The sequence below is a fragment of the Nestor notabilis genome, unplaced genomic scaffold (genome assembly GCF_000696875.1).
Source record: "Nestor notabilis isolate BGI_N333 unplaced genomic scaffold, ASM69687v1 scaffold14383, whole genome shotgun sequence".
In the NCBI taxonomy this organism is placed as follows: domain Eukaryota; kingdom Metazoa; phylum Chordata; class Aves; order Psittaciformes; family Psittacidae; genus Nestor; species Nestor notabilis.
This window is the reverse complement of record NW_009920683.1, coordinates 79896-107755: the sequence shown is the minus strand read 5'-3', so window position 1 is coordinate 107755 and position 27860 is coordinate 79896. Positions and strand designations below refer to the sequence as shown.

Below are 27860 nucleotides of genomic sequence, written 5' to 3'. Positions count from 1 at the left end.
TATATATATGACCTATATATATGATCATATATGTATATGATGTGTGTTTACACAAGGTCATATACATATTACCTTACTCTTTCTTGCTATGATGCCATTAGCTGACTACACAGCTTTACCTGCCTTTCTATTTTGCATTCTGTTGTGCAAAGTGTCCTGGACCCTCTGTATCTTCCCTATTCCCTCAGCAGTCGACCAGCCTTTGCTAGGGGCAGAGAGATAGTCTAGAATTTATATGGCTGCTTCTGTCTTGGTCATTTAGGATGATCTCTAAAAAATGCAATTAGGAAGAATGGCATGCAGGGATAATGTACAGAATTAATTAATGATCCCACTATATAACGCTGAACATAATATAGACTCAATACAGGAACCCAAGCATATGGTAAAGTCATAATTATGCTTATAAAACAATTAATTGCCAATTCCCCATGTAATTAGTTTTGTTTGTTTTCCAGGACAAACAATTTTTAATTAGATATGATATAACAGTGATAATGAAATCTAAACCAGTTATTAACTCATTGCAGGGGTAACATGGGTTATGTCGTGGTGCAGATGAGAGTCAGTACTGCATGTGACAGCATGTGCTGATGGTCACTGTTCCTGTCACAGGCAGTGGTGACCAGAAGTGTTAACTGATGGTTGTAATTTGCTTCTTCAGCTGACTGGTTCTTAAAGCAGCTTGAGGCCTTTAGTGCAGGCTACAGGAAAGGGAGAAGCTTTCTAACTGAGCTTCATTTTCAGGTTTTGATTCTAGGAACCTGATTACCAATGTATTTAATTTTAAATGTATTGCACACCATACTTCAGTTGCACTACTCAGGCACATTTCTTTCTAGGAAGCTCTGAAATGTTGCAACAAACTTCTTGGGCTTAAGCATTTGTGTACAGTGGGAAGTGCATCATTTGAGAGGCAGCTGTACATCCTGTGGGGAGAATTCAACGAATCAACAGCGTAGGCTTCTTATTAAAAAAGGTCTCTGAATTGTTGTAATGCTGTGCATGAAATAAAGTGAAAACGTTGAAAGTGATCATAGAACCACTGTGCTACAAATGTGGCAACACATTTTTTTATTTATTTAGAGTAAGATGTGTTAACATCCAGCATGACAAAATTTGTACAAAGTTCACAATTTAAAAATGAAGTATCACAGCAACTTGTGATTCCACACATTTATAGCAAAATTAAAATGTCAACAAATCCATGCCGTGTAGTACAAAAATAAATCAAACTTCAGTTCCACAGAGAGCACAATAAATAGTTTATACAAAATTCTGTCTTAATAAATGATTACTTAAATTAACTTAGAAATGAATATGAACAATAAGTTATAATAAATAAACTCTGATGACTCACAATAATTTCATATGAAAGGTCAGCATTCTAATATGTGACACTTTTGTGATCCCTATATAATAGTCACAGATAACTTTTGATTTGATATTATGTACCAACATTAGATGAGCAGCAGATTTGTGCTTAAAATCCCTTTCCATTGTACATAGGTGATAACAATAAGAATCCAAAACTGATACTATCTATTACTCTACTGAAAGCATTACTATATTGGCAAAGAAGCTGCAGACACAATGCAGTGGAAAAATGCATATGCCATTATGAACAATGAAAGCCCTAAAAGGAGGCTAGGGCAAAAGTACAATATATATGGCAGAAGGTGAACAACAAGCACCTTGCTTCAGCTCTCAAAAAGGCAATTCTGAGCATGGCAGCTACAACTAATAGCACAACAGAAAAAGGGCACTGTACAGATAAGATACTGCAGAGCCCCAAAGTAATTACATAATCTTTTCCCAGCTAGTTATTAAAGTCCTCGTGGAAAACTGTAAGCTTTTGTACAGTGAATAGTATAAAGTGCCGCTGGGATATACATATATTTATACATATATATATATACCGAGGTTGAGTATTGTATCAGAATATTTGTTGTGAGATCCCTGTAGTCTCCCTTAGCAATATTACTGGATTGGCCATAATGGCTTCCACTATAATTTGTTCAGGTTTAGTGTCACAAGGCTAATGACACAAGAAATTGCACACCTCCGTATGGATATATAGGGCAAGGTAAGTGCAAATAGTCAACTGGCACATTGTGGGGACAATGACCCTGTAAGTCCTGTTCTGCTAAAAATATTTTATTTTTTACAAAACCCATCTTTTTCATAACAAAATTTTAAAGTACTTTTGTACTTTCTGCATAACATCAAGACATGGAAGGAAAAGATATGCTATCAAATTTAAATAAATTCAACAACTGTAAAACACAACACATCACCAAATTTACTACTTAAAAAAAGAAAAAATGTAGTAATAAAAAGTGGTCTTATGCATACATATAGTGCAGTCATTTTGAAGAAAACAATCAAATCTTGAAGGTACAAATAAGTTTTATCTTAAAATGATCCAGTTTAAAGCAAAAAAAGTGCTGAAGTATATTTAGTTACATTAAAAATTTGATTGCATTCATTTTTGCAATAGGTAATAGTAGAACAAATACAAAGCATATGTGAATGCTGCAGTAATGATTGTTCTCCAACAAAAAGCAAAACATAAATGTTAAAATGTTAAAAATGGGATCAAATGCTTGGCAAAGAAAAAGGAAAGATCTTTACTGAACTGCATTCCTACTAGACAGCAACGAATGCAGTTCAGTAACTCTAATAATAGACACAGATCAATTGTGTTTATCCCAAAATTAAAGATGTGAAAAGGCAATATTAATTTTAGAATATTGTCCTCTATCTTGAATTGAAAACACAGAATTTCTGAAAGATGAACTACATTGCTATAACAGATAGTTCAGAGGGGCACTAGCAGTCCAGTAGAGATAAGAGAATGTTGGCTCCAAAGTTTATTTGAAAACAAAAGCTGAAATCTTCATGTTGTCCACCTCTGATATAGTTCTTTTCATAATGGAAGTTCCCATATTCATACCATGTAATGCTTAGAAGTTAATTAAAAAGTGCTGTTTAAGCTGCTTTGAATCTTCTGTCAAGTTTCCATGGCTTGATGTTGTCTTACAATAAATTACCCATTTTGTATCTTACATCTAATCCATGCCATTTTCTTTGAATTCAAAAAACCTTATTTTATTGCCCCCACCACACACCATCCTCCAAACCAAAAGTCACATAATATTTTCAAGCATTGTTCAAAAATAAAGCATTTTTGCAACCAATTCTTGCTATGAAACAATATGCACACAAAATGTATTTCTTAAATCCCATAAAATCCTCCAACATGAGGCAAAATGATAGTGTTTAAAAAGTGGCTGCAGACCGCAACATTGTCATTCAAAGCTGTTTTTTTTTTTGTCCATTTCAGTTCAAAATACTAAAACATTTAATCACTAAAGCATTAAAAAGAATTTACACTCTATTTATTTTGATCAGCTTACCTCTTCAGAAATATATATACCCCAAAAATGTGCATACATTAGCAGCTATAAACATTACATGGCATATCACACTATGTCAGCTTATATGAAAACGTACAAAATGTGAATGTATTCAAAAAACTATTCTGCAGTTACTATCTTTAAAGCAAGACATAAAATCATTATGAAGTCTTGTAAGCATAACACTGTTTCAAACAGAAATAAATATATAACACTTTCTGGTAAATTACAGCAGCAAAAAACAAGAGGCATCCTTTTTTAAGCAAGACTTTCACCACTATAGCAGCTGTTCAGACCTGAATTCCTCTCACAGCCTGCTTTATATTTTCCAGTAGGGCTTTATTTTCTGGACTCTGATAACGATCTTGATTTGTATACATGTCCGTCAAAGTGGTCACGTAAGCATCAAAATTTTGTTCATTGATTGGTTCCTACGAGATATTAAATAGTAGTTCATATACAACTTTTATTTTCTTAAGCGTATATTCATTTAAGCATAATATATTATTAAGGCATACTGCCACCATTTTTTAGTAATATTTAAAATGCCTATTTAGTTCTTACTTAATTTTACAGGATACACTGGAACAGGCCCTCCATGTCTTTGTTAGCAGTTAAATGTATCTCTATGGTTTCAGTGTTGTTACCACAAATATCCAACTGGTTGATGAAACATAAACATAAAAAAAGACATCTATTGTATGAAGTGAACTGAAGATCGCCAAATTCCTTAACTTGTGCTCTCAATCACTTACCATATGTGGCAGCTGGATATTAGCTAGACTATGAATTAAAGACTGGCTTAAATTGGCCAGTTCATGAAGAAGAGACTCATTTTGCTGTTCAATTACTTTGTTCTCCTCTTCTATCGTCTTCAGGTTGCTCTCCATTGTGGTAATCTAAAATGGACAAATTTGTGTACAATGTAATATAAGGCAAGCTGTTATAAAGCATGTGCTCTTTGAAGGGAGAGATAACAGAAATACCGGGGAAAGGAGAAAAAGATCTATTCATTCACGCTTAAAAAGGTTTTGCTTGAGTCTGCAATTCTTATCATTGTTAAGGACTTCTTATTCTTACTGCATGTTGTATGACTTTAACAGCTTGTCTTTTTAATACTGGTAATAATGAATGAACTTGGATTCAATTCCACTGCTTTACAGCTCTTCTTCTTGAATTGAAAGGCATTAAGAAAGACCTCTAGTTCCGCAAGTTCACCCATTTGGTTAATGCTTCTACTCCTAGTAGCCTACCTTAGGCACATTCTGCAGTAAGTCATGCATTTCTTATATTTTCTGATTGACATATATATGTATCTGTATATATATATAAAGTTAGTTAAGCATGCACAGCTCCTTGCTGCCAGTGTTTAGCTCTTTTTAAGTATAATTTGAATCTATGCAAGTTCACAGGGATGCTTTTGAAAGCTGAACAGTTGCGTGTTATCGTGGTGTATGTACAAATTCAGAAAGTTTCCTCATACATGCAGTGACTTACAAAACTGAAGGAACTGAAGAAAATTTGCACAATAATCAGGGAAGTGGGTCTCTGGGGCATGACTACATGTACAGGTGAAGACTACTGAGAGTATGCTCTGCCAGTGTTCCCAGATGATCAGACACAAGTTAGCTCTGACCTTGCATGGTGCCCTAGTTGAGCTAAAAAACATTGTTGAGAGGCAACTTACCCCAGCCTGTATAAAGCACTGTGCTAATGAAGCTATAAAGACTTCAGATGAGCCCTGGATTATGTCCAACCCATCAAAAGCACATGCAGAGCTTACTTGTATCTGTCTACACTTTCCTCTGTAGACCTGTCCTTACTTTCCACACTGGATGATAACCATTAACATCTATTAAAAAGTGTACAGTGTGCTTTTGTGTGTGTAGGTTGAAGTACGCATGGATGACGGGGGGGAAAAAAAAAGAAAAAAAAAAGCCAGAGAAGTGATAAAAATGCCAAAGAACACAAGGTTTTGAATTCTCAAAATAAGTTGCCATTTCTGCACTGGCAACTCTGGGAAGAATTGATACAATTCAAATGCTGATAGGAAGGTTGGAGGTTTGTGTGGTAGTAGCAGGCAAAAGGAGAAAAGGTTCTTAACTGAATATAACTTGACCATGGATTAATAAATTTTAGGAAACTGTTGGCACAATCAGGTAGTTAGATCTCGTAAGTTTTATTCTGGTTAAATAAAAGTTTCAGTTGCTTATAGAAATGCAACGCATTAGTCTATAGAAGTAACTTTGACAAGTGATGTGGTTACATAAGAAGATCTTCAAGTATCTCTTACTTTAACTACAGGTGTTTGTATTGCAGTTAATCCAAGCTGTCAGTATTGCAGAGGCTTGGTTTTGCCACAATTAATTGATTCTGAGCTATTTCCACAACATATAATAGCAGGCAAAATACTTCAGCTTTGAAACTGGAAACACATCCTCCTCTATTGTTTTGCTCTCAGCTTTTTTATGTTGGAGACAAACACTGCATGCAAATGCAAAACATCTTTCATAGGTGCTTGTTAGAGTCAGTCATGCTCCAATATTCACCCTAAAAAACTATTTATTATACTACAGTCCAAAGTGAAGAGTCTGATGTTCATGAAGGCACAGTTTGGCATGGCATACTGCTGCTGCCTCACTACCATGAGTAGGAGCTGACATTTTGTAGATTTTTGAGGTAGCTGAGCACTGCTACTTGCATAGATCTTTTTTAATCTGTGGGGTTTTTTTTCTCATGTGAAATGCTACCTATCTGCAATACCGTGGCAGCTGATCAGTGTATCTTACAGTTCCATTTAGTACTCATCTGTAAGTATCTTAAGATAACTGGCACACTTAATTATTGTATTCATTTGCTTAAAAGCTGAAATTTCCCTCCCCACGTTTTACCCTGAAACTAATGAATGTTCACTTGTATCTATTCTGAAAACAGGATAACCTGTAGCTTCTATGAGACACAGTTATCTGCAGATTTTTCTTTTCGCCGCTCACCTTTACGTGTTTCTGCCCCTCTCATACTTTTGAACAAATTTACTAGAAGGTCTTAGATGAAAAATACTTTCTTAAGGTAAAAGGCAGCTGAATAAACGAGAGTATTACGAATGCTCCAACTAAGGAAAAGGCTGCAGCATGACTTAAACATAAAAGATTCTACACAGAAGGGAAGTTCCTATCATAGGAAAAACTTTTGTTGGCACTTACAATCATATGGGATGCAAATCCATATCAAGCAAGACCGTTGCTACCTCTGGTGTTCACAGAACTACTATCTTCCCATTGTGTATTCCCTGCCTGTGAAGTCTCAGTGAAATCTAGGTTGCACAATGATTTTCTAAAGGTTTATCAGCAAACATTTTCTTATGTTCAATATAATTCTACTGTTGCAAATATAGTGGACTGTTGACTTTGATACTCTCAATAAATTGATAATGACTATGACATAACTCTCTACGGGTTGGAAATGTAAATTGCTTATCTTCAGGAGTGTGTATGAGTTGAAATCTGAGGCCTCTGAATTCATGGGAATTTTGACTCAGCTAGGATTTTCTGCTAGGCATCAGTAGCTAGTTGGGTAAGAACAGGTAAATATTAGACCTGACTGTGCAGAGACTGTGGAATCTCTGGTGTAGGAAGAAAAACAGGTTAGACAAGCACCTGTCAGGACTGGCTTAGGAAGAGCTGGGAAGTAGGAAGGGAAGGAGACTGATGGACAAAATAACATGTCAAGATCTCTTGTAGCTCTATTTTCTAGATTCCTATTAATTATGTTAACAACAGTATGTGTCACTGCCAGTCATTCTACCCTTTTTCTAAATCTGCTGCACCAAGGTGTTTCTACTTCATGGCAAAATCATCAGCTGAGGCTTTTTTTGCCACGAATATGCTGTGGTCCCAGCTAGTGCCTAATCTGATTTCTAAGACACATCTCTAGTCTGAGATAGAAAAGCTAGAACTGAGACCACTGAAGTATGGCTTCTGTACTCATTTCACATCAAAACTTGATGCAAATTCCTAGCTAAATCTTGGAAACTCGTATGATACATGTTTTATGTCTGTGATAGTGTTATCATGGCTTTATTTATAATTTTTTAATTCATCTAGCCAAAACAAAAATTAAAAATGCAGATAGATAATCTCAGCTAAATCAATCTCTATGTGAATAAACACCTATACTGTTGTATTAAGGAAAAGAAAACATGAGGCAGATTGGAAGCTGCCAGATTCAAAACTTAGAACCAAATTCTTCCTACGTAAATGCGTGTAATTTTCCTGCCCTTCATTATTCTTCTTGCTTTACATTCTTGTAGATTTTTGTCCTTATTACCCTACAGTTGTATGTGGTCACATCAGAAAACTATGTAAAACATAAGTCAAACCCTATACAGGTTGAATAATGACAACAGAACCCTGTATACAGGCATAAATAGAAGTGAGGTTTCAGTATCAATTTGGCTAAGGCTAGGAAGTAAAGAAAAATCAAGTTGAAGAGGCTGATCCTGCCTTCTGAGTATACAAGAGGAAGAGGACAACGGACATGTCACTCTTCCCCACAAGCAGCAGACAAAGAAGTAACAAGGAATGGTTTACCCTGTTTCCATCAAGATCAATTGGATGATTATGACCATAGGACTAAAGGTTGATAAATGGTGAGAACTGTGATCAATCTCCTTGTTGGTGTCTTTGCTCAAATCATGTGAAGAAAAAAGCACCAGAAGCTATGCTGGACACTGGAAAATGCCAGGGAAAGAATGCAATTAACTTTCTTCCTTTGCTTTTTCCATCCAGTTTTAGGACTGCTGTATAATGAGGTTTCAAATAACAGTCTATTGTTAGGTTTGCCTTTCCCTTATGTGAAGCCTAAAAGGAATTAAACTGGATCTGTGTGGAACCACTAGTTTCGCCAAGGGCTGTATAGCATACCACATGATGAAGCAAAATGTAACAGGTACTCACTTCCCTACCTAAATTTCCTCTGTAAGACAGACCTGGCAAAAGCCATGTTGTTCATCTGGACTCCTTCATCTGGTAGCTTATGTTAATGTCCATGATATCACACAATATTTTAACTGCTGTTAGAAAGGTACAGTCTTATCAAGGGGAAATGCAAAGCTGATCATGACAGGTCATGCTTTTGCCATTATTTTAAATAATATATTTTGCTAAGCCTTTTTTTTTTTTTTTATGCTTGTAGCTGGTGTGGGAATTGTTTAATGGATATTGTTTTCTGACTTTATAATGGCAAATCACAGATAGAAATCCTAATATGTAAGAAACATTAAAGGAAACAATATATTTTCTATATTTCTTTTAATCAGTCATGTAGAAAAAGCAGCTGAATTTAGGGCTTCATAAAACTGTTACCTGAGTTCTGAGTTTAATCATATCAGCTTCCATCTGGGAGTTGGATTCATTTAGTTCTTTGATTTCTTCATCTAACTGTTTAATTTCTTCATCATTTTCTATACCTGTGTGATATAAAAATAAAGGGGGTGTTAAAATAATTAAGCTTTAAATCAGAATTCAGTGAATTAATTCTTTCCATATTTGAAAACAAATTTGTTTTAAGTATTAAAGTAAAAAAGTAAAAGGAAGAGTTCTTCAAACTTTTCTTTTGATGTTAAACCAATTTATTTCCCACTACTTCTCTTTTAAAAATTGCAGTAATTTTCCAGCAAGAGTCTTGAAAATGCTTAGAGGATCAATAAGACACGCCTTTTTCTTTCTATGTACTGATTTAACTTCGTATCATGAGAAATGCACCTGCAGCAACGATTTCTGCTCAACTGTCATATGCAACTTATTTGAAAGACTGTGTCCACTTACAGATCTTCTTAAGGAAAAGAAAATATCTTGACATGCTAGTCTCTTCATATTACAGTGTCATTAAAATAATTTGTAACTATTTTAGAAGACTTTTTTTTCCCAGCACAGTGAAATTTTGTTGAGGTATTAGGGTATATTGTGATTCTGCTGTTGCTTTTAATAAGTTCATGGTTCAGAAGGGTGTTATGAAATAATGATCTATCGAATAATTTTCAAATGGAAGTGATTTCAGGGGTTTTATGGCATAAACATTTAGAGAACAGAATTTTAAAGGTACCTGCATTTTTAAGGATTCAGACAGGAATAAACTATAAAGGTTTTATTTATCTATCCTTTAAATTACTGTAACAAAGCATAAAATAGTCCTGGTAAGAGACAGATCTGTTTTCTCTCAAGTCAAAGTCTGAACTCCTAAAGCTAGAGAAATTCCCACTCTCTTATTCTTACTCTAGTGTGCCTTGCCTTCCTTTTCCCACAGTCCCTATCTCTAATAGGAAGGATGCGCTGTATACCTCTAAGTACCCAAAATATACATATACCACTCCTTAAGGCATTCTTCCTGGGCATAGCAGACACAGTTTCCAATACTTCCCAGGCTGTAGAGAAAATTATATCCAGATTTCCGCTCCCTGGTTACCAGCTACTGAAGACAGACAGCCAATGCTTCCTCCAGCCGAGATGGTAGTGTGTGTTGAAATGCTTTGTGGTTCTCAAAGTCAACGCTAGAAGTTAAGAAGGTAATGCACAGTCACAGACTAAGTGACTGCACCAAGTTTTCCAAGAAAAGTCAGGACTTAGGCACCTCTCAGACAAGTCTTTTGTTCATTACTTATTTGAAATGAAGCACCTACATTTTGTTTTTATTGCATTTTGACTATTAGATTTTGGATTTCCATCCAAGATACTTTCATCATCTTCCTCGCAACTCAGGGTTCCCAGGAAGGATTGCACACTACTGGAAATGTAATGGCACAAGGTCAGAGGTCACAGAGTCACAGCTCCAGATGAATTCAAGGGATCTCATGAGGACCTGACACTCTGGAAATTAAACCTTTTTCTCTTCTCAATCCTGCAACAACTAAGAGCAATTATCCACCTTTAATGAATGAGATGTGACCCCAAAATTGTATATTCTACTTTGAAATATTTTAGTGTTTTAAATTTCTGTAGACATAACAGACCAACCTGACCACTTGCCTGCTGGCTCAGATATCCACAGCCTATTGCTACTGACAGTGAATTCATTATTTATACAAAGAAGATTTACACATATAGGAAAAAGAGCCAATAGAATAAAGACGACTTTAGTTTACAAAGAAGTAATATTTATAAAGGTAATGATTAAAAATTTACCATTACTGGCCCGCTGCTTTATTGTTAGCATTTGTTCACCAGACAGCTTTGCTTTCTTCATTGCTGAAGTAGCTCTGGGGCATCCCGATAAACTGTGAACAGTAACGAGACTGTTAATTTTGATAAGTCATTGAAAATAAATCTTTAATTCAAACCTGTAATAAAATCAGTATCAGCGACAAGTTTATCTTCACTGCCTAGCACTGAAAGAGCGTGTTAGTCTGAAAAAAGGACTTACCAATAGTGATTTCATGGTTTTGTTCTTTCTTCCAAGTTCTTTTTGTATGGACAGCTAATATAAAAGTCAGATACATCTTGTGAAACTATAAGCTTGGGAACAACAATCTAATCTTCTGAAGACACAATGCTCTTATTAAAATTTTTTTTATAAAATTATTTTATTTTAAAACCAGTTACTGTGCAAATATTCCCCTTTGAATTTACATGTCCCCACCCTGAACTTCCACCCTTTTTAATTCAAATGCTCAAACATGGAAATGAATGCTGAGAGAAGAGGACATGAGCTATCTTCCACATCCAAAAGACTTTTATAAACTATGCTTCTCTTTGTGAATATCACCTACCAAGCTGGCCAAATTGCCCTTTTCTAAATTGTTTCTTAAAAAGGCTGTAACGACGTGTTGTTTTTTGTTGAAGTCCAAGAAAAGTCATTGCTATAAAAATGACCTTGTCTTGATGAGGGATATATCTCTCTTATAATCTATATTTGTTACACTCATTGATGTAGACTCAGTTATCTCTTGTCTCCCATGTCACCAAAATATTAATTTTTTTAATTACATCATAAAACCAGTTTGATAGCAATTGCAGGCTTAGCAGAGTTCATTGTGAAATTAATAAATAATAAAAATACTGATCACAGTGCTATCTTATAAATAATTGTAATCACCAAACTATCCCCTTTTTCAAAATCTCGACATTAATGTAGTTGCTCTATCACAGGTAAGAGAAAATACATATTCAATCTAATTTAACAATGGAAAATTAGTCTTATTCTGAGCAAGCTTTTGCAGTGAAGGGAATCTGGAAACTTACTAAAAAAATTCACTATTGTTTCAACATTTAAGGTTTATAGCCATTGAGACTGATTAATGTCACGTACTTCTCATTACATACAGTCACATTTATGTTTCCTCTTCAGATCCAAAGGTAGACTTTTTAGACTTTTTACCACTTTTAACTGTGCAAATCAAATTCAAAGCTAATAATAAAGTAATCTCTGTAACGTGGAAAAAGTGTCTTAGAAATATGGTATCTTTGATTAAAAACATTTAAGTAAAGACCCAACTTCCTACTAAATAATGTGCTCTAATTTAAGTATAATGTTTAATTATTGAAAATGTCTGTCTGAAAAACCTGGGCTACTATTATCAAGTGCAGCCATCCAAAAAATGAAACTTTTCCCAGAAAAAAACATCTAAAAACCCCTTTCCTTTCCTCAGCAAATAAATCAGTGTTCAATATTTTATACAGCTCTGTTACTGAGAAGATATATAATAAAACAATACCAGTGGGGGCTGGAACTAGATGATCTTAAGGTCCTTTCCAACTCTAACTATTCTATGATTCTGTGATTCTAAATCAAAGGAATGGAAGATAACAGTATCTGCAAAGTTTCTGCATATTTTAATTGACTTCATTTTTTTATCCTTTTAATTGATTTTATGAATTTCCTCATATTTTGGCCTCTTTTTTTTTCAGGAGTTAGCATCACTGAACATTGTAACAGCTGTGATAGTTTACTCTCATCTTGGTCTGCAGTCTTTTACTTATTCTCCTGAAGTTTTGACTGATGACAACTTACAGAATTCCTCAAAATAAAAGTCCTCAAACAGTCCGTAAGTATGGCATTTAAACTCTAAACAGACCAACAAGAACTGTGCACTTGAAAGTGCAAAAGAATAATGAAACAAAAAAAGTATGCTCACAAGTATCAGAAATCTAGTGTAAGATTCACTGGGCCTACATCCAAATTTTGGTGTCAAAACCCCAGTCTTACTCCCGGGCCATGGTTATTTATGTACATCTAGTTTTCAGGACTGCCTAAACCTGCAGCTATCTTCTAAGCTTGTCTGAAAGGCTACCTCTCTCTAGCATATTCACTGTGCTCCAAATCACACTCTTGCACTGAGCCCCCAGGTACAATGTACTATATTTGCACTACTAAGCTTTCCTACTCCACAAAATAGGATGGCCACAGTCTGGCTGTCTAATAGCAACTGCCTCTGGCCCACGTTATCTCCACTGGAAAGGTATCTATCTATTTGAAGGGTAGGCACTTATACATCACTTACATCTCTGCTGCAGTCCAGTCATACTGGTACCAGATGTCCTGTGCCTAAACTAGAAACAGAAATATCTTGGTCCTGTGCTTTGTTCTTGCTGCAGGAACTGTTGGAGACTTTTTCTGCGTGGATTATCTACCTTCTTCTGGAGGCAACCAGATGAGTCATGAGTTAGTGAGGAGAAAGACAAAGGGCTGCCTATTTTGGGACCTACTAGTGAGGGTGTGAAAGGCTTCCACATCCTGTAGCCAGGTTAGTTCTTCCCACTGCACGGACAGATGAGGGCTTCGACCAAAAGGGCTTTCTTTCCATGCAACTGCATGCTCACGTCACAAGCTTCCTCTTAGTGCTCTCCTGACCCTCATGGCTTTAACATATGCAGTAGGTATCACTATGACTACCTTATTTTGTTATGCATCTGTCCTTAGAGGAGGTCATGAATGAACAGAAAGTCTTAACTTTTCCTGTAGCTTTATGCAATTTAAGAGAGTATTCAAAACTCCCAGAGGTACTAACTTCAACACAGCCATACCATGCCATCAGCTTCCTCTGTAGGTCTTTACCAGTAAATGTGTCTCTCCATTAATTGTATATTGTATTGTAAGTGCATTAGCTCACTTTCCTGAGCCAGGCACTTACAATTTCAATGAAGCAGGTACTAAATTAGTAATCTAAATTAGTGGATTGAGTTCTACCGCAGTTTATTTAACTTAGCTAAATTCTTCAGAAATGAATAAAACAAAGATAGCAATATGCATCCTCTTTGCTCAGCTCTTTTCTTAATTATCTAAAAATACCTTAAATAATTTAAGAAGTAAATAGGACTTTTCGGATAAGCTTCTAATCTGCATGGAAATTCCTTGACTACGTTACTTCTCCTGAAGGTAACAGCTTTTTCTCTAAGTTGAGAACAACCGAAAGAGGGCAGGACGTATAGGAAGGTAAGGTGAAAACCAGGGCTAAGTCAGCTGGACAAAGGCTGAATCTCATGGAGCTGTAAAGTTAACCAAAAAGCTTGATTTGAAGCAATTTTCTTGAATGGAGATACCAGTGAGACTGAGAGTGACTTGAGTCTTCTAGAAGACTGGGAGTTAAAAGGGGACAGAAGACAAAAAGGAGTAGGTATGATTTGCTTTGTCTCAAATACCTTGAGAATATATTTGTCTTCCCATGATGGGCAAACAAAAAAGTATAAAAGAAAGCCATTTCAGTGCATTAAGAATTAAGGAAAATACGCTTTAAACTTCTCAAAAATCAAAAAAGACCAAGAGAAACATGCTAGCTAGTACTTTTGATAAGGATAATACTTATATTCCTATCAAGTTTAAAGCCTTTACAGTTGATGCCTGTCATAGGCTTTCTGTTGAATTAGTGTGTAATCTTGCTTTGGCTGATTTTTTGTATTTTAGCAAACCTTACACTGACTTTTGCAGAAACATGGAATTATGCAGTTTGTTCATTCCAGCAAAGAACTAGCAAAATTAATCACAGTTATCTCAATTGCTACTGCCATTATTCTTATACACATGAGAAATCACACAAAAGAAAATATAAACACAGTTGAGTATTCTTTCCATAATAAAAGGTGAATAAGGCTTTCTACATTGCTGGGGGTACTGCTGTAATACAGTACAAAAGTACTGAGCCATCATTTACCTCTGTCAGGTTTAGGATGCCACAGGGCTTGAAGCTACAGCATGTTGGTGGGGTTGTGAGAAGCACCAACACGCAACTCCTGGTTCCCTTTGAGTTCCTGAATCATCAGGAGCTATGAACTGCTGCTGCCACAGAGACAAGGTATCAACAACCACCTGAACATTAACATCTTTTCTTTTTGAGATTTAATGTGTCTTGGCTCTCAGTGAATTTCTACTGTCGGGCTTAATCTGTAATTTGAGAAATAAAATTATTATCATCTGGTACATCATCCTTGAAAGCCAATCTCTGCTATAATTTACAAAATACTATGAAGAATGACTCAAACTGTTAGATTAAAGTCGTCTAGGATCAGATCCTACAAACCTCCTGTAGGGCATGTGCTAAAATTTGAGGTTTCAATTTTTGCTGTTTGGCAAAAATACTTTTGACATCATAACACATAATTTATATTGGAAACATGCTTTTGTTGGGCATGGATGCTAAACGGAGAGGTGTATGGCTGGTACCTGTCATACGGCTTTGCTTTGCAGCAGACATTTCTATACACTATGCACCTGTAGGACTGACAGGTAGAAAGGGTGACTGACTAGGTTTTATGCCATGAAGCCCAACCTGCATTAATCTGGCTTGTTTTTACAGTTAGACTATAAATGGAGGCATGCAGAGCTAAAGTGCTAGTAGCTGTAAAAACTCTGTAATAAGGAACATCCATATGTACACTTACATCTTACTCAACTTCCCTGAAGAGTAGTGACTAACAGAAAACCAGTTATCTAGAAGGTATGCAGAAAGATTATACATGCACAAATCAGAATAAAACTATATGGTGACTGCATCTGTTAGAGTTGAACACAACATAAAGAATGAATTTTCTTTCTTGTTTCGGACTGTGGTTACATTACTGCAACCTATGCCTTACCACATATTCAGTGGATTTAGAAAATAAGGTGAAATTGGTCCCAAAATAAAAAGAAAATTAGTGGGAACAAGTTTGAAAGGGATATCTAGCTAGTGTTTAGTGCATATTTACCAAGAAATTTCATTTAAAAACAAATAAACATGGGCTAAAATCCTGAACTGCTTCAAGAATGTAATTGGACTATCTTCACAGATGCAAACAAGAGAGGCCACCAGAGTGGAGAATCATTGATCAAGTGGAGCAATTTTCTGGGTAACTGATTTTAGTTATCTGGGTTCTAGCTGTGCTCTGTTAAATAAATTTTTTTGCCTTAGCAGACAGATGCAGTCTGGGGTCCCTCTTCAAGCTGAAGGAATTGTACTTGTTTTGTCAAGTGAAGAAAACATTTTCCAAGCAGAGAAGTAGGGATGTGGGAAAGGAGGAGACAAAGATCAAATGAAAGAAAACTTTTATATTTGGTATGCGAAGTTTAAAAGATAGAAAGAACTGGATGTAAAGAAACCAGAGCCTCAACCTGAAGTAACCAAAAATCGTCCTGAGGGCTAACTTCATAAAAACTGTAAGATGTTTACAGGTTCACTATCACAGTAATTTTTCAAAAAGTTAATAAAATGAAACACTTTTCCAGTTTATTAAAAATAACATTGCCCATAGACTAGAGGAAGGAAAAACTCATATTCAAGGTACCTTTTTTAACTAGAGAGAGATTCAAAACACACCCCAGATGTAAATCTTTTGAAATTCAGGGAAATACAGATCACAGTGAAAACTACTGTTTTATTTTGTTAATGGATAAAACCTTGCTTTTATGATTAAGCTCCCGAGCTATTTGGTAATGTTTGAAGTTCAAGTTAAGAGATCAAACTCGGTGATCAAAGTAGCCCTTTCCTTGGTTTAATATTAAATCCACAAACCACTTATTTTTCCTATGTTGAAGGGTATTAGCTTTACTTATTTCCTTATTCCCAAGAGTAAATTCTGCTACATACCTTAAAGAATGAAATATTCTACGCACAACTCCAGAAGAGATAAAAGGAACCCTCCATAGCCCAGCACTCAGTCTTATTTACATTCAAGGGTGACTGGCTTTTCCCCAGCTTCTTACTGAGCTGTGAGGTAAAGGAGAGAGGTTTTGCAAACAAGCCAGTTTTGTTTGCGTGGAGATTGCTAAAACTGACAGAGGAATCTCCTCTCCTCCTCACCGGCCACACAACCCTGACTTGCCTTTGTGCGGTGTTGGGGAAAAAAAAATCATCTGTTCAGCTCAATTTAAGAGTAACTCTGATTAATATGGCCCTTTTTAGGTCTTGTTCCCTGGCTAAAATTTTTTTACAACACACCTGATTGTTGGTGATGAAGATTTTTCACTTAAATTTTCAATCAGGAGGGAAATCACGGTTAAGAAGACTAAAAGCTTGATGTAATGTGGAAAGTGGCAGCTCCTAATCCAAGTTGCTTTCCAAAGCTGATAAGGAAAGTATCTGAGATTTTATTCTGTTTAAATAAATCTTTGCATTGGTTCAAGAACTAAGAAAAATTGAAACACTCCCCAAATGTCCATTAAAGAAATATAGCCATTATGATTAAACCAAAATATAAGCTTTTTGAAATTATTTTAATGATATCTGATCATCGTTTCAAAAAAGACTTTTGGGAAAGAACTACTTTCTTATTTTAGAAGATTAAACTAGCATGAAAATCTGGTCAGTAAAGCACCAAATGGACAATGATATAGAGTCCATGATACCCAGAAGACAAGAGGGTATTTGGTTTTAACTGGAGATTTAAAAGGTAAAATAGTGTTACAGCTCAGTTATGCCCATCCCTCATAACAAAAGAATAAAACAAGCATCAGGTAAGAAAAACAAAACCAGAAATTATGGAAACTGCAAACATGGCCATGCTGAGAGAAAAGGCTCTGAGAGCAGACTCAGTTTCAAAGAAATCTCCATGGGGCATAAATACACACCAGAAAAAGGATTAATGAATCTTGAAATGCTGGCACAGTAAAGCACTGCCAAAGTTTCCTTCAGCTGGGCACAGTAGTCCTGTGGCAAATGTTAATTAAAGTTGCTTAGTCAGCAAAGAGGCTCTGTGGGTGGGCCCTTCACGTGCTAATGAGCTCTGACCTGTATCATCTCTGAACGGGGGAAGAGGTTTGTCTCTTGGCTAAAATGTCATTTATTCTTGGGTGAGTGAGGAAGCATTGCAGCACATTACACAATGTACAGGTGACCCTAGCATTAAGTTATAGGGAAGGAGTGTGCACTTAATGGAGCACCACTGAGTGCCCCAGTAGCTGGAAGCTGGCCACTGCAAAATTTATCAGCCACTCTTCTGTCCTGTGACTGCACACAACAGGGCAGACGACCTGAAGATCCCTGGATTTACTGGTCAGTCAAATAGGATATGTATTGTGAAGGAGAAAACAGGCTGAGGCTTCCCTGTGTATAAATTAGTAAAATGTATTTCTAGCTGCATACCTCTGGTTAGTGCTCTTAGGCAGCTCAGAATTTCAAGTGATCTATTTAGTGACCAAGCCCAGACCACTTAGGTACTTAAAATGAAGCACAGTTTGTCTAGGCACTTGTATAGACAGCAGAGAGGAAAAGATACTTTAAGAAGAAAATTCATCCCACCTGAAATCCAAAAAGCCATCCAATCATCTCTGCATTTTTATGGGCTAAGTCTGGAATGAGGACAAACAGGCTTATAACCAGAGAGCTTCTGCTAAGTGCCTGAAATCAAGAAGATGTCTCATTGTGAGCACCTGTACAAGTTCCCATCCGCTGTCATTTGTCAGGTCTGCTCAGCAAAATTATTTTTCTTGTTTATATTGTTGTCGTGGTCTGCTTTTTCTAATATGAATTTCATATTATTTTCTCCTTGACTTTCCCGAGGTAACTAAATCTCTTCAGTCTTTTTAGATTAGCTCTCCAGTTTAATAGACTGTACATCTGATTAAAATGCTATTCCATCTTTCTTCCAGCTTGTAATGAAAAGAGCTGGCAGAGCTACCCACACTCAAAGGGTCTCTTTCAACAACCAGGCTCTGCATTTAGTCAGTTCTGCCCTGAACCAAATTTTGACTGAACTGACTGAAATCTTCCATGGCAGGTGTCTGGCCAGGCTGGTTTTTTCCGAACATCACAAGAAAAAAATTTCCGTTTCTTTGAATATACTTATATACCATTGTTTTGTCCATGTATCTTGTTTTGTTCATATTGAGGAGAAAAACAAAAGCCCAAATAGTTCAGTGAATACCACTAATTGTCCGTGAATTGGAGCAAGACTTGACATTTCATGGGATATTGCTCTGAGTTTAGAGATTCATTCTACTGTCTTCATGCAAACAAAGGTAGATTTCTTAGAGTTATAAGCCTCTGACAGACCTGGACATGCTTGTATGTGACTTAGTGTTTAGCTGCCAGACCCTTCATGTACTTTGTGCATATCACAACTGGGAGCACCTTCTCTGCCATCAACCCCATCCAGGGCTGCAGGGCCAGGAGCAGAAGGCTGCTTGCAGTAAGCAGCACCAGTGAGATCACCTGTCCTGTTCTGCCAGCACTGAGGAGAAGCTACTTGAGGGCCAGCTACCTCAAATGCTGAGGACTGAGAAGTGGAGAAATAAGAGGAAAGAACCACGGGGATAGGAAAGGAAAAGGGACAGCAGAAATGCAGTCGGAGAGGCAGAGGATGGAAAGAGGAAGGTGTTGAAAAGCTATTTATAAAGGCTCTTTTCCCTTGAACTTATGGGTCAACACAAAATTCCTAAAGTAAAAATTTCCTCTGCACTGCAGGATCCACTTCACAGATCTTAGTTCAATATTTTTCTTTTCTATGTATATTATTATTACATTCTTTCCTTGCCTTCTTGGAAATGTCAGCACATTTCCATGTCTGTCATCTTTCAATAATGCCACCATGATGATGCTTTGTCGTTGTCAGCTGTAATTACTGTTAAATGCAGTGAGTTTGGTTAGTTCTTCTATACTTTTAACATTGTATGACTTTCTCCTGCTGCATTGCAACATAGAGCTTGTAAGAAAAAAATAAGAGGTGGGAAACAGCAAAATGAATCAATGACAGGATGGGGACAGGAAGATTAAAACCAAACAAACACCCTATACAACTTTAAAAAACCTATCAAGGAAAATGTGAAACAATGAGAATCAGGAGTGAATTATTTTGACTGAAATATGGTTCTCTCTCAACCTACTGTACCAACAAAGAAAACAGAAGACAAGACTTGACAGTAGACCTGGCCAGAAATAAATGCAATCAAACAATTTAATGAGTTGCATATTAAAAGTTGCTTAAAAATCTGAAGTTTGGCAGTATCTATGTTTCATAAATAAATGGAAGAACAAGAAAAATTTCATCTCTGTGAAGTTTTTTCTATTTTCAATATTATCTTCAATATAGCATAGGAACACCTTTCAAAAGCACTTTTTAATCTTTGATTTCCTACCTGTATAATTGCCGAACACAAATTCCTCATAAACATGGTATTTTGGAAGTTTAGAGCATCCTGAGAATTCATCTAGTGATTTAGATTCTTTGTGTTTTAAAGGATGCTTGCAATTTCCTTAACTGCAAACTTCCGAGTGTGACCCCTACAAACTGACGGGCCCTGACAATAACCACCCAGAGTTGTCTAGAGACCTGGCTGATGTCATTGCAAGGCTGCTCTCCATAATCTTTGAGAAGTCGTGGAGACTGGGCGACATCTCAGGAGACTGGAAGAAGGCAAACATCACTCCCATCTACAAGACAGGCTGAAAGGGGGATCCAGGAAATTACAGGCACATCAGTTTGACATTAGTCACTGGGAAGATTATGAAGCTAATCCTCCTGGGGAGGATGTGATTGGGAAAAGCTAGCATGGATTCACCAGGGGCAAATCGTGCTCAAGAAACTTGATCATCTTCTATGACAAAGTAACCTACTTGTTTGATGTGGGGCAAGCAGTGGACATTGTCTACTTGGAGTTCTCCAAGGCTTTTGATATGATTTCCCACAGCCTTCTCCTGGAGAAACTGATGCATTATGGTCTTGACAAGTGATCTGTGCAGTGGTGAGATGGTGACCTGTCACTAGTGGGGTCCCCCAGGGATTAATATTGGGCCCAGTGCTGTTTGGTATCTTCATAAATGATCTGGAAGATGGGATAAAGTGTACTCTGATAAAGTTTGGTGATGATACCAAACTGTGTGAGGAAGCAGACACTTTGGAAGGGAGAGTCACCTTGCAGGATGACCTGGAGGGAAGAGTGGGCCAACAAGAAACTTAGGAAGTTCAACAAAGGCAAATGTTGCACAACAAAGACAAGCATTGCACCTGAGAAAACATATTCCAGAAGTGCAGCACAGGCTGAGATCTACATGGCTGAGGAGCAGCTCTACAGAAAGCTCCCTGGGGGTTCTGGAGGACAACAAGCTCTATATGAGTGAACAGTGTGCTGCTGCTGCAAAGAAAGCAACAGGATGCTGGGTTACATTACCAGGCCATCACTAGAAGAAATACAGAAGTCACTATCCACTGTACTAGGCACTTGTCAGGCCACACATGGAATACTGTATTCAGTTTTTGTCCCTACTATACAAAAAAGATGCAGACAGACTGGACGGGGTCCAGAGAAGGGCTACAAAGATGATCAAAAGACTGGGATGCCTGCCATATGATGAAAGGCTGAGAGAACTTACTTTGTTCAGTCTTGAGAATAGAAGGCTCAGGGAAACATGGAAAACACAAGGGTTAATGGTACAAGCATAACTTAACAGTATATTTTGAGTTGCTTAATAAAGCTGCTAAGTTTTTCTCTTGGCATTTATTTGCAAATATCAGATTTTTTCTTTTATTTTTTTTAAAATTCAGGTTTTATTTCATGTAAGCTTCCTATCCTGCCAAAAAGCTGACACCTGCTAGGAACTGACTACCTCCATCTAAATTCTGGGCACTTTTATTTCTCCATGAACAGAGAGGAGTAGCTGGCATTTAGTAACTCAGACAAATTAGTGTAATGTAAGTCCTGCTGTCTTATCTATAGGCCTCATACAATGCTGCGTCAACACAAAGGCTATTTCAGGTCCAAGACTGCAGGACTGATTTTGCTCAAATAACAGACGTCGCGAGCCTACATACAAAACATAAAAATCAGAATAATCTGAGCCTTTCTTATGCCCTTCATAACCATAAAGCTAATTTCTTAAAGACTCATTCACTGAACTATTCTTAAATAATTTTATTTTTTTAAATTCTGAAGCTGAGAAATGCTGATGCTAAGAGAGGATGTGATTTCAGGCAAATAAAGATTGAAAGCTCTACAATAATTTAGAAGCAAATTTGCAGCCACTAGCACATGTTTGCAGATGCAAAGCAGCTGGATTATAGAGCTACGGCCCCTTTGTCACTCTGCATGTGAACACCCACCTCAGATAACCCTGAGGTGAGATGCTGTTCTACGGACAAAGGTCCAAGCTGCAGCCCTGAGCTCTAGGAGGTTTGACCATAGGTGGCACTTGAAAAACTTCCCTTCAGGAGCCAAGTTTGATGACACAGGTATTTCAGACAGTATCTATTTCTAGCAAAGCATATTTCATGAGAGGAAGGATCTGGAAATTAAAAATCTACATCTCCATTCTTCTTCGCTCACATTTGTCATCTCCTGAATGCTTTGAGTGTTTGGGAGATAGAGGTTGTCTGAGGATCTATGCAAGTACTGGAATCTGCCTGCTTCTAGCAAGCGGCTGCAGAGGGCAGCTCCTGCCTTGAGTTTTTATCTTTTTATCTTTTCCTAATCTGCCTGTTCTCAGTCTTAGCAATTCATCTGTACAGCTCAGAGCTGTGACCAACCTACAATTTTTGGAGGAAACAACACTGGCAGTGCTCCTTCACCTCAGGACATACACGTAAGGAGATAGATGTAAGGACATACATGTAAGGAGACCTCATAGCAGCCTTGCAGTATCTGAAGGGGGCCTACAAGGATGTTGGGGAACGACTCTTCGTTAGGGACTGTAGTGGTAGGACAAGGGGTAATGGCTTTAAACAGGGGAAGTTTAGATCAGATATAAAGAAGAAGTTCTTCGCAGTGAGGGTGGTGAGACACTGGAATAGGTTGCCCAAGGAAGTTGTGAATGCTCCAACCCTGGAGGTGTTCAAGGCCAGGTTGGACAGCCTTGGGTGACAGAGTTTAGTGTGTGGTGTCCCTGCTCATGGCAGGGGAGTTGGAACTAGATGATCTTAAGGTCCTTTCCAACCCAAACCATTCTATGATTCTATGAATTATGCTCGGTTTATTTATTAATATAAAACTTCAGAATTTAACACATTTCCAATACTTCTACTGTCAAATTGCAGATACTTAGAAAATTTGACTTGGAAATATCTATCACAGATAGCTGAACTGAGTGCACTGCCATTGTCTTTCTGCAGGCTTTCTGAGAACCTTACCATTAACTAAGCCTTCCTGCATAAGGTGGATAGCCCACAACTGTCGTATGCAAACACTTCTTATAATCACCTCACAATTTCTACACACGTTCCTTCAGAAGGGAAAATGGATTATGTCCACTACTTCCAGCACATCTAGACATTTTGCAAACACAGTGGCATGACCCTGCTGCGCAAATACAAGTCATGTTCTATAAGTTTGTTTTCAGATCTTGGAGTCACACTGTCTTCAGTGCAAATACAGGCACACTACAGAAAAATTCCATTTCTCCGTATTTTTATCTCTATTTAGATCTCTCTTGTAAATGATTTACTTATAACTTGTTAATCTCTTGCATATTATAGCACTACTAGCATATGGTTTTGTACTGGTTTTGGCTGGGATAGAGTTAATTTTCTTCATAGTAGCTGGTATGGTGATACCTTTTGTATTTGTGTTGAAAACAGTGTTGATCATACAGGGATATTTCACTTACTGCTGAGCAGCGCTTACACAGGGTCAAGGTCTTTTCTGCTCCTCAACCCACCCCACCAGTGAGTAGGCTGCAGATGCACAAGAAGTTGGGAGGGGACACAGCCAGAACAGCTGACTCCAACTGACTCAAGGGATATTCCAGACCATATGGCAACATGCTCAGCTATAAAAGCTGGGGGGAAGATGAAGAAAGGAGGGAACATTCAGAGATGCAGTGTCTTCCCAAGTAACAGTTACATGTGATAAAGCCCTACTTTTCTGGAGATGACTGAACACCTGCCTGTCCATGGGAAGTGGTGAACGAATTCCTTGTTTTGCTTTGCTTGCACGTGTGGCTTTTTCTTTACCTTTTAAACTGTCTTTGCCTCAACCCATGAGTTCTCTCAGTTTAACCCTTCTGATTCTTTCCTCCATCCTGCTGGGAGCGAGTGAGGGAGCAGCTGTGTGGGGCTGAGCTCCCTGCTGGGGTTAAACCATAATAATTTCCATACTAAAGGAAATCTAAAAGCTATATTACTGTGTTTGAAATGGGGTGATTTAAATAAAAGTGGGCAGGAAATGGGATCAAGAACATTTTTTTAGATCTGAAAAGGCACTTCTGCATGTAATTTCCACTGATGTCAACACATGCACTTTTCCCGTTCTGTACTAAGGAGCAGGGTTGCTAAACCCAAGTATATTCTGAGAAATTCCCACTGATCACAGTATTAGAAATGATGCCATCAAGAAAAATTATCTCAAATCAAATATGAGGAAGTAAGGCTCTGTTCAAGAACCAAACTGGAAAACTACAGTATAATAACCAATTTATATTTCATTATAACCTATTTCATTTACCTATCTACTGACTCCATGCTTACATGCCTTCCAATTCACTTTCATATTGCTGATAGGCCACCTAATTTCACACTGGCCTCTCCTGCTAACATGGGCTTCTTGTTGAAGCATAGCACTCTTAATCCTATGCTTCAAGTCCCTCCTGATACCCCTCTGTTGCCATTCTTTCCTATGCAAACTCCTTGACAAAATAGAGCTATTAATAGGAATTTTTGCACAGCAAACATTCAAAATCCAGAAACCTTTGTTGGTGCCTTTGTTCATAGGGTAGGATTCAAAATTTACCGAAATTTGTGACTTTTTCCATCACCTACTTATTTTTCTTCAGACTTCAGCAGCATATATGTACAAATATGCACATATTTAAAACCCAGACTATGTGATACCAGATGGAGCAGTTTTTTGAACCAGTACTGATTTACCAGCCCTTGCGGATCATCTCCAGGATCCATTGGTATCAGTGGAATGACACCATGTGTACAAGGTGCAACAGCAGCTCTAAGAAAGCTTTGCCTCAAAAAACTCAATATATATACATATATATTTAATTAATTCAACAGCCAGTCTGCTGTTCCAGTTTCCAGAGTATTACAGCTGCTTGGATAGTAGCATATTAACAGCTGTAGAATATGAAAATCCCAACACATTAAGGACAGCAACACATGTCATTACTGTATATGTTTAGAGAAGTCTGCTGATGATAGGAAAATATTTTTATTGGGGAAGAAAAATCACCTATTAGGAGAGAAGCAAAACTAAAGACTTTCAATTCTACTCCCCTAGGAGCTTTTACTGACTTGGTTAATGGTCATAGCCCTGCTTTCTCTCCATGCTTGCAGAACGCAGCTATACCTGCAAAAGACTGTACATAAGTCTGGTCTCACTGTATAACTGTCATAGTATTGCTTCTCTTCAGAAGGTGGCACCTGAGATTTACAGCCACAGCTGTACAGCAAAATGTTCTTAGAAGATGAGGCCACAGCCTATTAAAATAGATAGATACACTAAAAGTGAGGGGATATTTCATCCTTAGGTAAGGAAATGCATAGTCTGTAATTTAGGTGGATTGAGCTCCAGATTAGGACACCGAGGTTTAAATGTCTGCATGGGAATTACGTGTCCAAGCTGCCATGGAGCTCTGGAGCTCTGGGGCCCATTCATTTCAGAAGGCTAGCACCCTTCCAGATACCCTGTGAAACATACTCAGATCTCAGCTGTCATAATGAAAGAACTGGAGTGTCTCACAAATCTTCAGGCGTTTTTGCCAACCCGGTATGGCCTTCTTGCATGCCCTATGAACACTTTCATTTGCGTAAAGTATCTATTTGTAGGCAGAGGAACCCTACTCCCCATTGACACTCAGTGACATTTAGGGAACAACTCTGATTAAAGACAGGTGTCAAATTCACCGAGAGAAGTGAACAAGGCTCTGGGATCCATTGAGTCCATTGACTAGAAGAGGAGTAAATACATCATGTTCAACTACAACCAGGTTCTTAAAGTAAGGGAATTGTTCTGAACTTCAATGCTAGACTTTGATTCAGTTGTTCATATACATGTATAAAATGACATTTGAGAAGACATATCACCAAGCCTGATAAATATGACACTGGACCTACCTTCTCAGCAACAGCTGGAGGCCACGTAAATTATCCTAAGGCATCTAAAATAGCTCAAACCAGTTTTCTTTCTGTGTGCACATGAACTAAACCCTTTTACCAGCATCTTAATAATTTCACAAGAATTAATCATACTTTTAAAATAATGTAGCTTATTAATACTGCCATAGCTTATGGAAGCTTCACAAAATTGTTAAACAACTTACAACTTAGAATAATGGCACTTTGTTACATACAATTAGTTAAGAAAGATCAGTCTACTTCAGTCAATCTTTTAAGCAGCCTTTCATCTTCTGGTGCTCTCCTCCAACAATGGACCTTTTTGTCCCAAACCTGGTTTTATAAGTTAAATCTTTCACATGTCTAAGTTTCTACTCAAGATAATTGTACTCGAGAAAGCAGATGGCTGCTGTGTGGCTAAATATCATATTTAGGTTTCTCTCCTTTTTTTTTTTTTTTTTTTTTCTTTTTTAAAATAGTCTTACCAAAAAAAAAAAAACCAAACAAAAAAAACCTCAAGGTACCATTTGCCCCTTAATTTTGAAGAACAGTTAAATTTTGTATCAGTATGTTCCCTTTAGAAGTTAGTTATTCCTGTTGCAAGAATTTTCTCTTTGAAAATGTAAGTACTGTGTAGATACTCCTTAAAAGCAATGTCCCAGTAATTAGATTGTACCTTTAAACAAAAGATAAAATAATTTCAAAACTTTAATGACAGATCTCTAACAGTTAAATAAGTGCTATACCATTATGAAGAAAGCTAAACTGAAATATAAACTAAAATACTGATATTTTACTGAAAGTCAGAAATTTAGATCCACATGGGGACATCACAAAAGGTCAGGTTTTTTGCATCTGTCTCTAAAGGCTACGGGAGCTGCAGGCTGTGTAGTACACTGGACCACTAAGGACATGGACCAGAATCCCTTCATGGTAGGCACCATAAAAACACTGAGTAGAAAACCAGCTCTGAACCTATACAATAAATAGGATCTATGTGCACAGAATCCAGAGAGGTTGCAGTAAGGGTAAGGCCTTTGAGTTAAGCTATAAAGGATTGTCAAAGAAAGAATCAAAGGAATAGTTATAGGCAAGAGAAGGAATAACAAGTACACTTTTCACCTCTGTATCTAGAACTAAGTACAAAACAAGATCAGGTTGGTTTTGTTAACTAAAAGGTACAGAAGTTCAACTTAGGTCTGCCTGGAGAAGGATGACAAATTAGGCACATTGGTTTGACATATATGAAGTAATAGAGTTTTATGTTAGTGATTATATAATAAGAAATTTTCTCTGGCATTGTAGTCATGTTCAGACTGAGATTCACCCTCAAAGCTCGAAGAACACCCTTGCTTCCTTGTAACCTAATGTCTAAAATGGCAGCAAGATTTATCCCTAATAGACTAGCCACTTTCTCTTCCTCAATTTCTTCAAAGCTATGAAAAAAGTCATCACTGAAGTTCTCTTATTTTTGTTAAGTTTATAGAAAATTGGGCTTTATATTTCTTTTGTCAAATATGTGTATTTCATTGTTTTTAATTAATCTGCTGTATTCTGCATATATTGTTTTGTGCAAACATTTTCATTACCAACTTATTAAAAGTACTTTGTTTTTATGGAACTGGTTCCTTAAATTCTTCAGTTCCATGCTCTGATGTTTGAGAATTAACTATGTGTTTGACATGTCTGAAATTCAGTGCTATTCAGATGTGTATCACAAAGTCTATCCTAAGATAATCCATCCAAAGTCAATCAATAAAGCAGTAGAAATTTACAGTTATTGCCATTCACACTTTTTTTCCTAAAATTTCCTGTGGATTATAGATTCAGATTCAGGTCTCTATCTGCAAGGACTTGCATCCCAAAAATCACATGTCTTCGTTTGCAGTTATCTACAAATATATGTGGAATAGTTATTGTTCAAATAATGAAATTCAAAAGGAATGGAGAAATGCTGTGACAGAAAGCTGTATTTCAAATCTTGCTGGTC

At 37.1% G+C, this 27860-nt stretch overlaps 1 protein-coding gene across 1 annotated transcript in view; it reads right to left on the bottom strand.

Annotated features, from left to right (window-relative positions):
• Window positions 1–1059: 1059 nt before the first annotated feature.
• The window catches only part of MYT1L (myelin transcription factor 1-like), a gene marked incomplete at its 5' end in the record, with an annotated part of 102742 nt that continues 75941 nt past the window's right edge, over window positions 1060–27860 (bottom strand). The window contains 4 exons of the mRNA XM_010010801.1: window positions 1060–3850; window positions 4175–4318; window positions 8783–8886; window positions 10598–10689. Coding sequence (XP_010009103.1) covers window positions 3710–3850; window positions 4175–4318; window positions 8783–8886; window positions 10598–10689 — 481 coding nt within the window. The remainder of the gene's footprint in view (window positions 3851–4174; window positions 4319–8782; window positions 8887–10597; window positions 10690–27860) is intronic.